Here is a 15091-nt window from a genome sequence, read left to right on the forward strand (position 1 = left end):
CTATTTTACATGTTCCTTCTTTCCTCCCTTCCTTCCTTCCTTCCTACCCTCCCTTCCTTCCTTTCTTCCCTCCTCCCTCATTCCTTCCCTCCTCTCTTTCTTTCCTCCCTCCTTCCTTCTCTCTTTCTTTGCTCCCTCCTTCCTTTCCTTCCTCCTTTCCTTCCCTCCTTTCCTTTCTTCCCTCTTCCTTCCTTCCCTCCTTCTCTCTTTCTTTCCTCCTCCCTCATTCCTTCCCTCCTCTCTTTCTTTCCTCCCTCCTTCCTTCTCTCTTTCTTTGCTCCCTCCTTCCTTTCCTTCCTCCTTTCCTTCCCTCCTTTCCTTCCTTTCTTCTTCCTTCCTTCCCTCCTTCTCTCTTTCTTTCCTCCCTCCCTCCTTTTCTTCCCCCCACCTTCCTTCTTCCTTCCCTTCCCCCTCCTTCCTTCCTCCTTTCCGTCCCTCCTTTCCTTCTTTCTTTCCTTCCTCCTACCCTCCTTTCCTTCCTTCCCTCCTTCTCTCTTTCTTTCCCCCCTCCTTCCTTCTTCCTTTCCTTCCCCCTCCTTCCTTCCTCCTTTCCGTCCCTCCTTTCCTTCTTTCTTTCCTTCCTCCTACCCTCCTTTCCTTCCTTCCCTCCTTCTCTCTTTCTTTCCCCCCTCCTTCCTTCTTCCTTTCCTTCCCCCTCCTTCCTTCCTCCTTTCCGTCCCTCCTTTCCTTCTTTCTTTCCTTCCTCCTACCCTCCTTTCCTTCCTTCCCTCCTTCTCTCTTTCTTTCCCCCCTCCTTCCTTCTTCCTTTCCTTCCCCCTCCTTCCTTCCTCCTTTCCGTCCCTCCTTTCCTTCTTTCTTTCCTTCCTCCTACCCTCCTTTCCTTCCTTCCCTCCTTCTCTCTTTCTTTCCCCCCTCCTTCCTTCTTCCTTCCCTTCCCCCTCCTTCCTTCCTCCTTTCCGTCCCTCCTTTCCTTCTTTCTTTCCTTCCTCCTACCCTTCTTTCCTTCCTTCCCTCCTTCTCTCTTTCTTTCCCCCCTCCCTTCTTCTTCTTCCCTCCCTCCTTTCCTTCCCCCTCCTTCCTTCCTCCTTTCCTTCCTTACTGTTCATATTACCCCAGAATTAGTCCATAAACATAATCTCTGAAGCACAAATCATTCATGAATAACCTTATCAGTCATTCATTCATTGGTGATTAATCCTTAATGAAGCTTTCAGACAGCAGTTAGCAATTTGCAATCACACTTCATATATATATATCAGTCCAATGTTACCATGGATACCACAGGAGAACATAATGATTTCATTTAATTATATAAAATATAAACAGTATTTTTGAATAGTGGAAGATAAGTTACCAAATTTAAGGCTTAAAGAAAAGTTTTTAAGGTGTTTCTTTTCTTCTCTCAAATGTAAAACTGGGTCAAATTAAATCCTGAACACTTAAACAAACATTTAACATTTTAAAGGAGGGAGGAAAGAAGGAGGGAGGGAGGAAGAAGGAAGGAAGGGAGGGAGGAAAGAAGGAGGGAGGGAGGAAGAAAGAAGGAAGGAAGGTAGGAGGCAGGGAGGAAAGAAGGAAGGAGGGAGGGAGAGAAAGGAAAAGAGGAAGGGAGGAAAGAAGGAAGGAGGGAGAGAGAAAGTAAAGGAAGGAAGGAAGGAAGGACAGAATGAAGGAAGAAAGGGAGATGGAGGAAGGAAGGAAGGAAGGGAGGAAAGAGAGGAAGGAAAGAAAGAGAGGAGGAGGGAGGGAGGGAAGGAAGGAAGGAAGGAAGGTAGGAGGGAGGGAAGTAGGAGGGAGGGAGGGAGAGAGAAAGTAAAAGAGGAAGGAAGGAAGGACAGAATGAAGGAAGAAAGGGAGATGGAGGAAGGAAGGAAGGAAGGGAGGAAAGAGAGGAAGGAAAGAAAGAGAGAAGGAAGGAGGGAGGGAAGGAAGGTAGGAGGGAGGGAGGGAGGAAAGAAGGAAGGAAGGGAGGAAAGAGGAAGGAAGGGAGGAAAGAGGAAGGAAGGAAAGAGAGAAGGAGGGAGGGAGGAAGGAAGGAAGGAAAGAAGGAAGGAAGGAAGGAAGGAAGGAAGGAAGGAAGGAAGGAAGGAAGGAAGGAAGGAACAGTCAAAACAGACGGGGTCTATTTGACCCGGGAGCATGACAGGAAGGTTAACAGTAAGATATGGAAGCAGACAATAATGGGGGAAAAAAGAACCTGATTATAATAAAAACAGACAAATAGAAAGAGAGAAAGAAAAGAAAAGAATGATTTAAAGTAAGCTTTTTAAATGATCTCCCAGTTATGTGTCACATTGCTTGTATTGAATCATAGCTCTCTGAATTACAATGGAATTAAAGCAGTAATAAAAGCTTACAGTTTAAATCTGTTAATAACAGCTGATTTTAATCTCTGTGGTCAGGTGACTCTGCGGGAGAAGCCCAACAAGTTGCCTCGTGTGATGAACCTCCGGGAAGTCGAGGACGACATGCAGACTCTGTACATCAACGCCACCGCAGACACGTTCGAGTTTCACATCTCGACCGTCGGCAGCGGCAGAGTGGAGGGACTCATTCGGTATCACCCTTTCCTCTACGACAGGGAGACTTACCCCGAAGAGCCACACACTATGCTCGGTATTATAACTTATTGAAATACTAGGGCTCTGCTCGATTATGGAAAAAATCATAATCACGGTTATTTGGGTCAAAATTGAAATCACAATTATTAAAACATTGTTTTTTTTTAAACTTTAGAAACACGCTGCATTTATTGTCCATTCGGATTAATTCATTTTCTCTCCCAGCAGCAGCCTTTTATCTGCCGCTTAACGGCAGAAAATGTGCAGAGATATTAGAGCTGAGCTGGTTACCATGACGACAGTTCACACATCACTTCCTGGTTTTTAATAATCAGTCAGTAAACTCAGCATCGTCTGACGCAGGCTGGAAACTCTGCACTTTTATTTACAGTTAAAACATTTCACCGTGTGTTTCAGCTTCTGTTAAACTAACAGAGCTGCGGCAGCTTCCTGTCTAAGCTTTTCAAAATAAAAGTGCATTGTCTGACACAGGCTGGAAACTCTGCACTTTTATTTACAGTTAAAACATTTCGCCGTGTGTTTCAGCTTCTGTTAAACTCACAGAGCTGTGGCAGCTTCCTGTCTAAGCTTTTCAAAATAAAAGTGCATTGTCTGACACAGGCTGGAAACTCTGCACTTTTATTTACAGTTAAAACATTTCGCCGTGTGTGTCAGCTTCTGTTAAATTAACGGTGCTGCAGCGGCTTCCTGTCTAAGCTTTCAAAATAAAACGCATCACTTCCTGGTTTTTAATAATCAGTCAGTAAACTCAGCATCGTCTGACGCAGGCTGGAAACTCTGCACTTTTATTTACAGTTAAAACATTTCGCCGTGTGTTTCAGCTTCTGTTAAACTAACAGAGCTGCGGCAGCTTCCTGTCTAAGCTTTTCAAAATAAACCCTTTGTTATTAGGCGCTATCTCATTATTATTAAATCGTTTCCCTTCAATTTTATTAGTTTTGAGATCGTCTGGCCCCTTAATCGATACGTGTGTGTGTGTGTGTGTGTGTGTGTGTGTGTGTGTGTGTGTCTGATGGCTTTTGATAACAACTGTGCTCGTGCTCATCAGCGCCCGTTGATGACGAGAGTGACGATAACGAGTCCGGAGACGTGCAGCAAGCGAGAGGGAAGAGACCCGTGTTTGAATGTTTCTGGAACGGACGACTTATTCCTTACACCACCGTCCCTGAGTAATACTTTTAAATCACTATTTTACATGTTCCTTCTTTCCTTCCTTCCCTCCCTCCTTTCCTTTCCTCCTTCCTTCCTTCCTTCCTTCCCTCCCTCCTTCTCTCTTTCTTTCCTCCCTCCCTGCTTTCCTTCCTTCTTTTCTCCCTCCTTTCCTTCCTTCCTTCTTCCTTCCCCCTTCCTTCCCCCCTCCTTTCCTTCCCTCCTTTCCTTCCTTCTTTCCTTTCCTTCCTTCTTTCCTAATTTCCTACATCCTCCCTTCCTTCTGTCCTAATTTCCTCCATCCTCCCTTCCTTCTGTCCTATTTTCCTCCATCCTCCCTTCCTTCTTTCCTCCCTCCCTCCCTCCTTCCCCTCTTTCCTTCCTTCCTTCTTTCCTTCCTCCCTCCCCCACTCCCTCCCTTCCTCCCTCCTTTCCTTCCCTCCTTCCTTCCTTCTTTCCTCCCTTTCTTCTTTCCTTCCTTCCTTCCTTCCTTCCTTCCTTCCTTCCTTCCTTCCTTCCTTCCTTCCTTCCTTCCTTCCTTCCCTCCCTCCTTCTCTCTTCTTTCCTCCCTCCCTGCTTTCCTTCCTTCTATTCTCCCTCCTTTCCTTCCTTCCTTCTTCCTTTCCCCCTTCCTTCCCCCCTCCTTTCCTTCCCTCCTTTCCTTCCTTCTTTCCTTCCTCCTTCTTTCCTTTCCTTCCTTCTTTCCTAATTTCCTCCATCCTCCCTTCCTTCTGTCCTATTTTCCTCCATCCTCCCTTCCTTCTTTCCTCCCTCCCTGCTTTCCTTCCTTCTTTTCTCCCTCCTTTCCTTCCTTCCTTCTTCCTTCCCCCTTCCTTCCCCCCTCCTTTCCTTCCCTCCTTTCCTTCCTTCTTTCCTTCCTCCTTCTTTCCTTTCCTTCCTTCTTTCCTAATTTCCTCCATCCTCCCTTCCTTCTGTCCTAATTTCCTCCATCCTCCCTTCCTTCTGTCCTATTTTCCTCCATCCTCCCTTCCTTCTTTCCTCCCTCCCTCCCTCCTTCCCCTCTTTCCTTCCTTCCTTCTTTCCTTCCTCCCTCCCCCACTCCCTCCCTTCCTCCCTCCTTTCCTTCCCTCCTTCCTTCCTTCTTTCCTCCCTTTCTTCTTTCCTTCCTTCCTTCCTTCCTTCCTTCCTTCCCTCCCTCCTTCTCTCTTTCTTTCCTCCCTCCCTGCTTTCCTTCCTTCTTCCTTCCCCCTTCCTTCCCCCCTCCTTTCCTTCCCTCCTTTCCTTCCTTCTTTCCTTCCTCCTTCTTTCCTTTCCTTCCTTCTTTCCTAATTTCCTCCATCCTCCCTTCCTTCTGTCCTATTTTCCTCCATCCTCCCTTCCTTCTTTCCTCCCTCCCTCCCTCCTTCCCCTCTTTCTTTCCTTCCTTCTTTCCTTCTGTCCTATTTTCCTCCATCCTCCCTTCCTTCTTTCCTCCCTCCCTCCCTCCTTCCCCTCTTTCCTTCCTTCCTTCTTTCCTTCCTCCCTCCCCCACTCCCTCCCTTCCTCCCTCCTTTCCTTCCCTCCTTCCTTCCTTCTTTCCTCCCTTTCTTCTTTCCTTCCTTCCTTCCTTCCTTCCTTCCTTCCTTCCCTCCCTCCTTCTCTCTTTCTTTCCTCCTTCCCTGCTTTCCTTCCTTCTTTTCTCCCTCCTTTCCTTCCCTCCTCCTTTCCTTCCCTCCTTTCCTTCCTTCTTTCCTTCCTCCTTCTTTCCTTTCCTTCCTTCTTTCCTAATTTCCTCCATCCTCCCTTCCTTCTGTCCTAATTTCCTCCATCCTCCCTTCCTTCTTTCCTCCCTCCCTCCCTCCTTCCCCTCTTTCCTTCCTTCCTCCCTCCCCCCCTCCCTCCCTTCCTCCCTCCTTTCCTTCCTTCTTCCTCCCTTCCTTCCTTGACTCGAGGACAACAGGAGGGTTAAATGGTAGATATGAATCTAAAACCAGCAGCATTTAAATGAACGAGCTATGATGTTTTAACTGTGTGTACTATTCTACAGGTTTGAGTGGTGCGCTCGGCCCAAAGGAAGCTCCAAGCTGCCTCCCGAGTGTTACAGCCGCTTCTCGGGCGTGCTCTTCACCAACGACACGTATAAGGTCAGCACCAACAAGCTCACCTTCATGGACCTGGAGCTGAAACTGAAGAGCAATGAATCCATCTTCACACGTGTTGTGAACGGACAGGTGATCATACATACTTCCTTCCTTCCATCCGTCCTTCCATCTGTCCTTCCTTCCTTTTTTCCATCTGTCCTTCCTCCCTTTCTTCCTTCCACCTTTCCTTCCTCCCTTCCTTCATTCTTTCCGTCCTTCCTTCCCTCCCTTTCTTCCATCTGTCCTTCCAGCTGTCCTTCCTTCCTTCCTTCATTCTTTCCGTCCTTCCTTCTTTCCTTCCTTCCCTCCCTTTCTTCCATCTGTCCTTCCAGCTGTCCTTCCTTCCAGCTGTCCTACCTTCCTTCCTTCCGTCCTTCCTTCTTTCCTTCCTTCCCTCCCTTTCTTTCATCTGTCCTTCCTTCCATCTGTCCTTCCTTCCAGCTCTCCTTCCTTCCTTCCTTCCTTCCTTCCTTCCTTCCTCCTTTCTTCCATCTGTCCTTCCTTCCTTCCTTCCTTCCTTCCATCTGTCCTTCCTTCCTTCCTTCCTTCCTTCCTTCCTTCTTTCCGTCCTTCCATCTTTCCTTCCTTCCCTCCCTTTCTTCCATCTGTCCTTCCTTCCAGCTGTCCTTCCTTCCTTCCTTCCTTCCGTCCTTCCTTCTTTCCTTCCTTTCCTTCCTTTCTTCCACCTGTCCTTCCTTCCTTCCTTCCTTCCTTCTTTCCTACTTTCCGTCCTTCCTTCTTTCCTTCCTTCCCTCCCTTTCTTCCATCTGTCCTTCCTTCCAGCTGTCCTTCCTTCCTTCCATCTGTCCTTCCTTCCTTCCATCTGTCCTTCCTCCGTTTCTTCCATCTGTCCTTCCTTTCTTCCATCTGTCCTTCCATCTTTCCTTCCTTCCCTCCCTTTCTTCCATCTGTCCTTCCTTCACACGTGTTGTTAACGGACAGGTGATCATACACTTTGCTTTTTGATTACTGGAACAGATTAAAGCTCCTCAAAAATGTTTATACCAGGAAGATTTGACTTTAAGATGAAGATGATGATTGTTTTATTGCTGTCGATGTTCATATTTATTATTGGGAGTCTTAAATATCCTTCCTTTTCCCTGTCTTTCCTTCCTTCCCTTCTTATTTCCTTCCTTCCCTCCTTCCTTCCATCTGTCCTTCCTTCTTTCCATCTGCCCTTCCTCCCTTTCTTCCTTCTGCCTGTCTTTCCTTCCTTCCCTTCTTATTTCCTTCCTTCCTTCCTTCCCTCCCTTTCTTCCATCTGTCCTTCCTTCCTTCCTTCCTTCCATCTGTCCTTCCTCCCTTTCTTCCTTCTGTCCTTCCATCTGTCCTCCCTCCCTTCCTTCCTTCCTTCCTTCCTTCCTTTCTTCCATCTGTCCTTCCTTCCTTCCTTCCTTCCATCTGTCCTTCCTCCCTTCCTTCCTTCCTTCCTTCCTTCCTTCCTTCCTTCCCTTTCTTCCATCTGTCCTTCCTTCCTTCCTTCCTTTCTTCCCTCCTTCCTTTTGCGCTTTAAGCTGTTACTATAAATCAAACAGCTAAACTTTTATGTTGCTGAACTTGTTTCTTTCGGTGTCTACAGAAACAAAGAGTTAACATTAAGTCTGAGTTTACCAAGTGGCTCCAAAACTGTCACGATAAGCTGGACAAGCAAACCGAGTTCCTGCGCTTCAAGGAAACAATAACACGACCAGACGTTCCTACGAAGAAAATGCAGTTCCCCTGGGCGACTTTCTCCTCCATCGAATTTGGCGGCAAAAAATACCAAACAGGCCAACTTGTAAGCTTATTTGACAACTTTCTCGTTCAAGTGCAAGAGAAGTGTCCCAACTCTCCCAACTTCATATATTTGACTTCATATTCTGCACTTTTTCTCATACAGGTGAAGTCTCAGAAAACTCAGCCCATTTTTAATGGGACGGTGATTCGGTTTTTGCTGTTTGGAAATCACGACAGAGATGTCTTTGCCACAGGAGGAGACGTTGAAGTGACGCTAGTAAGGACGTGTTTAAAAAGAGAGATGTGAAAGTGTGACTGAGAAAACCTGTGGAGTGTTTCATCCCCCATCCCCCCATCAATGTCTGTAGTTAAGACCAAATTTAGATTAATATTAAATGCAAAACTAAATCAAGGAAAAACAAGTTGAAGGTTTTTACATTGCAAAAAATGAGACCCTGACATAGTGAAGATTTTTGCAGACTTTTCCGTGTAAAGTCAGAATAAATATGTGTTCTGAGTTGGACATACCACAGAAAAGTGTGTTGTTAATCACCCTGCCAAATTTGAATGATTAAAAAAATCGCTAAATATATGAAATTAGGCTTCAAAGTTGTGTAAAAATTATCCACTTTCTCTGCTACCAAACGCTGTGGGCGTGGCCGCCGAGTGCGCTGAAACCCCGCCCCCTACCAAGTGTCACCTGTCAATCAAAGTCACCACCTCTAACGGAAACATGGACGCTACGTCTGAGAGCTTTCTGCTGCTAGCTCAGGTGTTAGCTCGGCGGCTAACTCAGCTAGCTGGCTAACTGTAGACTGTAGTAGTAGTAATAGTAGTGGTGTGTGCTGAAACATTGATGCTACGTCTGAGAGCTTTCTGCCGCTAGCTTAGCTGCTAGCTCGGCGGCTAGCTCGGTGGCTAACTTAGTGGCTAGCTCGGCTGCTAGCTCGGCGGCTAACTTAGCTGCTAGCTCGGTGGCTAACTTGGCTGCTAGCTCGGCGGCTGACTCAGCTAACTGGCTAACTGTAGACTGAAGCAGTAGTAGTAGTAGTGTTAGATGTAGTAACCCGTTTTTTGCAGGCTCAGAAAATCAGGAAAAATGAGAGGGTGAGAAACAGTTTAAGGCTCTATCTCCACAATTCAGTACAGCATAGTTATCAGCCTTTTCACATGTTTTCTGTAACCATTTTCCAACATGTATAATATGTTTAGAAGTAAATCAATGAATTGACTTTACACAGACTTTTAACTTTTTTTTTTAATGCACTTGAATGGAGCAGGATACTGATACACAAATGTTTTTTTAAGGAACCCAAAGAGCTTTACGACACAACCAGGATCATACCCATATCCAAGATCGACAAGAACGCCACTGTTGAGGCCATCAAGGAAAACATCGAGAAGGATCGCGCCAGGTGAGTGAGAAGTTATTATCAGTCAGACTCTTATATTATATCTTCAATAATCTCCAATGTTCCACTTCTTTGGATTTAATTTGGCTATGAGTATTTTCTCAGTTTCAAAATAAAGTTTATTATTTATTATTTTAATAAAGATATTCCAGTTGAGCTCCAGAATATAAATGTAGAGCTGGATATGAGCAGGATATGTCTCCTCTCAGTTCTATGAGACACAAGTAAAGCATTACTCCCCCTTTCTTCTTCCTTCCTTCCTTCCTTCTTTCTTCCCTTCCTCCCTCCCTCCTTCATTTTACTTTATTTATTTTTGATCTGTGATTGAGTGTGATGTGAATCCGCTACTTTTAATTTTGTTGTGTCGTTCACGATATAAATGACAATAAAGACTTTGACTTATCAGCTTAAGTAAATTATTCTTTTTCTCTCCTCTCAGACTCCCAGAGTTGCTGAGAGTGGACTGGCCTCAAGGCGTCCCTTGGCCCCAGAAGGCTGTGCGTCCAGCTGGGTCTTCGTTAGGTACAGTTCCTTCCTTCCTTCCTTCCTTCCTTCCTTCCTTCCTTCCTTCCTTCCTTCCTTCCTTCCTCCTTGTCTTATTTTCCTTTCTTCCCTTTTTCCTTCCTTCCTTCCCTCCATCTTTCCTTCCTTCCTTCCTTCCTTCCTTCTTTCCTTTCTTCCATCTGTCCTTCCTTCCTTCCTTCCTTCCTTCCTTCCTTCCTTCCTTCCCTCCATCTTTCCTTCCTTCCTTCCTTCCTTCCTTCTTTCCTTTCTTCCATCTGTCCTCCCTTCCTTTCTTCCTTCCTTCCTCCCTCCCTTTCTTCCTTCCTTCCTTCCTTCCTTCTTTCCTTTCTTCCATCTTTCTTCCATCTGTCCTCCCTTCCTTTCTTCCTTCCTTCCTCCCTCCCTTTCTTCCCTCTGTCCTTCCTGTCTTCTTGTTCTTTGTTCATTTCTTCCTTCCTTCTTTCCTTTCTTCCATCTTTCTTCCATCTGTCCTCCCTTCCTTCCTTCCTTCCTTCCTTCTTTCCTTTCTTCCATCTTTCTTCCATCTGTCCTCCCTTCCTTTCTTCCTTCCTTCCTTCCTTCCTTCCTTTCTTCCATCTTTCTTCCATCTGTCCTCCCTTCCTTTCTTCCTTCCTTCCTCCCTCCCTTTCTTCCCTCTGTCCTTCCTGTCTTCTTGTTCTTTGTTCATTTCTTCCTTCCTTCTTTCCTTTCTTCCATCTTTCTTCCATCTGTCCTCCCTTCCTTCCTTCCTTCCTTCCTTCTTTCCTTTCTTCCATCTTTCTTCCATCTGTCCTCCCTTCCTTTCTTCCTTCCTTCCTTCCTTCCTTCCTTTCTTCCATCTTTCTTCCATCTGTCCTCCCTTCCTTTCTTCCTTCCTTCCTCCCTCCCTTTCTTCCCTCTGTCCTTCCTGTCTTCTTGTTCTTTGTTCATTTCTTCCTTCCTTCTTTCCTTTCTTCCATCTTTCTTCCATCTGTCCTCCCTTCCTTCCTTCCTTCCTTCCTTCTTTCCTTTCTTCCATCTTTCTTCCATCTGTCCTCCCTTCCTTTCTTCCTTCCTTCCTTCCTTCCTTCCTTTCTTCCATCTTTCTTCCATCTGTCCTCCCTTCCTTTCTTCCTTCCTTCCTCCCTCCCTTTCTTCCCTCTGTCCTTCCTGTCTTCTTGTTCTTTGTTCATTTCTTCCTTCCTTCTTTCCTTTCTTCCATCTTTCTTCCATCTGTCCTCCCTTCCTTCCTTCCTTCCTTCCTTCTTTCCTTTCTTCCATCTTTCTTCCATCTGTCCTCCCTTCCTTTCTTCCTTCCTTCCTTCCTTCCTTCCTTTCTTCCATCTTTCTTCCATCTGTCCTCCCTTCCTTTCTTCCTTCCTTCCTCCCTCCCTTTCTTCCCTCTGTCCTTCCTGTCTTCTTGTTCTTTGTTCATTTCTTCCTTCCTTCCTTCCTTCCTCCCTACCTCCCTCCCTCCCTCCCGCCCTTCCTTCCCTCTGTCCTCCCTGTCTTCATTTTGTTTGCATCAAAATGTTGATAATTTTGAAGAATGTATAAATGGTAAATCCATGCTTGTTTTGTGTTTCCTCCTTCGTGTCATTTCAGGACCGATCAAAGTTGAGATCCTGAACAAGAACGGAGAGTCGATATCCAGGATGCCGTCAGTGAGTCAGGGAACGGTGAGAAAGCTGGGCATCGAGCTCAAACTAAACCAACACGGTAAGAACAACAAAATAACCCCAAGGTCTGATTTATAGAGATGAAATGCTGTTATATCACTTTTTCAAAATAAAAGTCATCCGATAACGAACTAGAAAATACCTCAATCAAACCAACATGGAAATTATATTAGTTATCAAACACTTGTGACTGTTGTCCTCGAAGGAGGGAAGGAAGGAAAGGAGGGAAGGAAGGGAGGACAGAGGAAGGAATGAGGGGAGGAAAGAAAGAAGGAAGGAAGGAAGGAAGGAAGGAAAGGAGGGTGGAAGAAGGAGGGAAGGAAGGGAGGACGGAGGAAAGGAGGGAGGAATGAAGGAAGGAAGGAATGAGGGGAGGACGGAAGGAAAGGAGGGAAGGAAGGGAGGACGGAGGAAAGGAGGGAGGAATGAAGGAAGGAAGGAATGAGGGGAGGAAGGAAGGAAAGGATGAAGGAAGGAATGGAGGGGAGGAAGGAAGGAAAGGAGGGAGGATGGAGGAAATAAGGAAAGGAGGGCGGAATGAAGTAAGGAAGGAATGAGGGGAGGACGGAAGGAAAGGAGGGAGGATGGAGGAAATAAGGAAAGGAGGGAGGAATGAAGGAAGGAAGGAATGAGGGGAGGAAGGAAGGAAAGGAGGGAGGAAGGAAGAATGAAGGAGGGAAGGAAGGGAGGACAGAGGAAAGGAGGGAGGAATGAAGGAAGGAAGAAAGGAATGAGGGAAGGACGGAATGGAGGGGAGGAAGGAAGGAAAGGAGGGAGGGAGGAAAGAATGAAGGGAGGTTGGAGGAAATAAGGAAAGGAGGGACGAATGAAGGAAGGAATGAAGGAATGAGGGGAGGAAGGAAGGAAAGGAGGGAGGAATGAAGGAAGGAAGGAATAAGGGGAGGAAGGAAGGAAAGAATGAAGGGAGGATGGAGGAAATAAGGAAAGGAGGGAGGAATGAAGGAAGGAAGGAAGGAATGAGGGGAGGAAGGGAGGACGGAGGAAAGGAGGGAGGAAGGAAAGAAGGACAGAGGGAAGGAAAGAAGGAAGGATTGTATTTAACTCTGTCTCTCTCTTTCATACTCAGATCCTAAAGGAGCTCCGACGACATTGATTTCTCTTTTTGCCCAAGACTCACACAAGATTCACGGCTTCTGGTTTAAAAAATTTGGTACATATATAAATATACACATTTCTGTATCTGCTATTTGTTCGGATGTTCCAGTGAATTTAACGACTTTTTAAAATATGTCGACTTTGGCAGAGAATCTGAGAAGCCTGGGGAGGTACAGCTTGTGTCTGAACACGGTGATAAACGAGGGGAAGGAGAGTAAAGCTACGGTCTTCGGAGGCAAACCGCTCCCAAGCTTCCAGCTCAGCTTCACCATCACAGGTAAGAAGCACGATATCCTTCCTTCCTTCCTTCCTTCCTTCTTTCCTTTCTTCCTTCCTTCCTTCCTTCTTTCCTTTCTTCCATCTTTCCTTCCTTCCTTCTTGTCTTATTTTCCTTTTTTTCCTTACTTCCTTCCATCTTTCCTTCCTTCCTTCCTTCCTTCCTTCTTTCCTTTCTTCCATCTTTCCTTCCTTCCTTCTTGTCTTATTTTCCTTTTTTTCCTTACTTCCTTCCATCTTTCCTTCCTTCCTTCCTTCCTTCTTTTCTTTCTTCCATCTTTCCTTCCTTCCTTCTTGTCTCATTTTCCTTTTTTTTCCTTCCTTCCTTCTTTTCTTTCTACCATCTTTCCTTCCTTCCTTCTTGTCTTATGTTCCTTTTTTTCCTTACTTCCTTCCATCTTTCCTTCCTTCCTTCTTTTTTTCTTCCATCTTTCCTTCCTTCCTTCTTATCTTATTTTCCTTTTTTTCCTTACTTCCTTCCATCTTTCCTTCCTTCCTTCCTTCTTTCCTTTCTTCCATCTTTCCTTCCTTCCTTCTTGTCTTATTTTCCTTTTTTCCCTTCCTTCCTTCCATCTTTCCTTCCTTCCTTCCTTCCTTCCTTCCTTTCCTTTCTTCCATCTTTCCTTCCTTCCTTCTTGTCTTATTTTCCTTTTTTCCCTTCCTTCCTTCCATCTTTCCTTCCTTCCTTCCTTCTTGCCTTTCTTCCTTCTTGCCTTTCTTCCATCTGTCCTTCCTCCCTGTCTTCCTTCCTTCCTTCCTTCCTTCCTTCCCTCATTCCTTCCTTCCTTCCTTCCGTTCGTCTGTCCTTCCTTCCTTCTTGCCTTTCTTCCTTCTTGCCTTCCCTTCCTGTCTTCTTTTCCTTTGTTCATTTCTTCCTTCCTTCCTTCCTCCCGTCCTTCCTTCCTTCCTTCCTCCCCCCTCTGACTGAAACCCGTGTGCTGCTGTATTTTCAGCGGGTAACGCTGAGAGCTTCACGGTTGGAGCAGTGAGAACCTCTCTGCAGGTCGGAGTCCCGTTCGACATTCCTCTGGAGATAAGAGACGGCTATGACCACCCAACGAAGCCTCCTCAGGACCTCAGACCTGAACTCAAATGCAGGTGGGTCTCTTAAGGTCTCTGTTTGAAGTTGTGATGCACTATTTTACTATATTACTTGTAAAAAATAAACTAAACTAAATATTGTCTCAAAAATAATCGCAACAAACGATAATGTAATAGCCTAATAATTTAAAGGGGGGGGGGGGGTGAGCTTCTTTAAAAACACAGTCCGCCATTATGTTTGAGTTATTTACCTTTTAATTTTTCTGCAGTCTCCACTCAGGACGAGCACAGTGAGGAACGGAGGACACTACTCACTCAGCCAATATGGCATGAATAGCCTCTTAGCTGCTAATGTGAAGTGTGGCAATACTGAGGTCAAAGGTCATGTCCATGCATCATATGATAAGAGACATGATGATGAGACATGATGATGTGAATAATGACGTTATTGTAGGATAAGTGGATAACCAGTCTCCGGTATTTTTTTGCCGACCTCACTCCTCCAATTTGCGGAAAAGTTGCTGTGATTGGACAAAATTGCAAGGCCCGCACATAATCGCGCGGATTGGTTGAATTTGCGTTAATTGTTGCGATCGCGACATCGCAAATTCCTGGAGGGACTGGATAACATACTGTCATTATGTCCTTATTGTTATTGTTATCATTCTTTAGTGGCCTGGAGCTGAGTTACGAGGCGGTGGACTGCAGTGAGAAGACATTCACCATCAGAGGCGTCAAAGCAAAAGGAAAAAGTCCAGAATTACCAACAATCAAAGGTCCGAGAAAACATCCCCTCCCTCTCTTAGATGACATCATAAGTTCACCTCAATCTCATCAATCAATCTTTATTTGTATAGCGCCAAATCACAACAAAGTTATCTCAAGGCAACTTTACACATAGAGCAGGATCTAAACCAAACTCTTCAGGTTTTAACTTTAAAGAGACCCAACATTCCCACATGAGACACAGTGGAGAGAAAAAAACTCCCTTTTAACAGGAAGTAACCTCAGAACCAGACTCAGAGTGGGAGAACATCTGCCTCGACCGGTTGGGGGTAGAGAGGAGAGAAAGGAAGGATAGAGGAGAAGAAGAGGAAGGATAGGAGAGAGAGAGGAAGGATAGAGGAGAGAGAGGAAGGATAGAGGAGAGAGAGGAAGGATAGAGGAGAGAGAGGAAGGATAGAGGAGAGAGAGAGAGAGAGGAAGGAGAGGATAGAGAGAGGAGAGAAGAGAAAGGAAGGATAGAGGAGAGAGAGGAAGGATAGAGGAGAGAGAGAGAGAGAGGAAGGAGAGGAGAGAGAGAGAGAGGAAGGCGAGGAGAGAGAGAGAGGAGAGAAGAGAAAGGAAGGATAGAGGAGAGAGAGGAAGGATAGAGGAGAGAGAGAGAGAGGAAGGAGAGGAGGAGAGAGAGAGAGGAGGAGAGAAAGGAAGGATAGGAGAGAGAAGCACAATGAAAATCAACAATGAAGCTAGAAGGTCCGGGACTGGAATCCGTCATCCGGACGTCTACAGGCCCCAGATTACCTGTGAGACCAGAAAGCACAGACAACTCCGGGGAAGAAGTTTAGGTTATTGAATGCATTAATAGAACATGA

At 45.6% G+C, this 15091-nt stretch overlaps 1 protein-coding gene across 1 annotated transcript in view; it reads left to right on the forward strand.

The window, feature by feature from the left end:
- Nucleotides 1-15091, forward strand: part of smchd1 (structural maintenance of chromosomes flexible hinge domain containing 1) — a 51988-nt gene that overhangs the window by 17572 nt on the left and 19325 nt on the right. Inside the window, 12 exon segments of the mRNA XM_053342826.1 lie at nt 2364-2577; nt 3592-3712; nt 5680-5863; nt 7353-7550; nt 7653-7766; nt 8798-8904; nt 9341-9423; nt 10990-11103; nt 12328-12456; nt 13409-13553; nt 14169-14244; nt 14246-14272. Coding sequence (XP_053198801.1) covers nt 2364-2577; nt 3592-3712; nt 5680-5863; nt 7353-7550; nt 7653-7766; nt 8798-8904; nt 9341-9423; nt 10990-11103; nt 12328-12456; nt 13409-13553; nt 14169-14244; nt 14246-14272 — 1512 coding nt within the window.

This window comes from Scomber japonicus, chromosome 21 (assembly GCF_027409825.1).
Source record: "Scomber japonicus isolate fScoJap1 chromosome 21, fScoJap1.pri, whole genome shotgun sequence".
NCBI classification, from domain to species: Eukaryota; Metazoa; Chordata; class Actinopteri; order Scombriformes; family Scombridae; genus Scomber; species Scomber japonicus.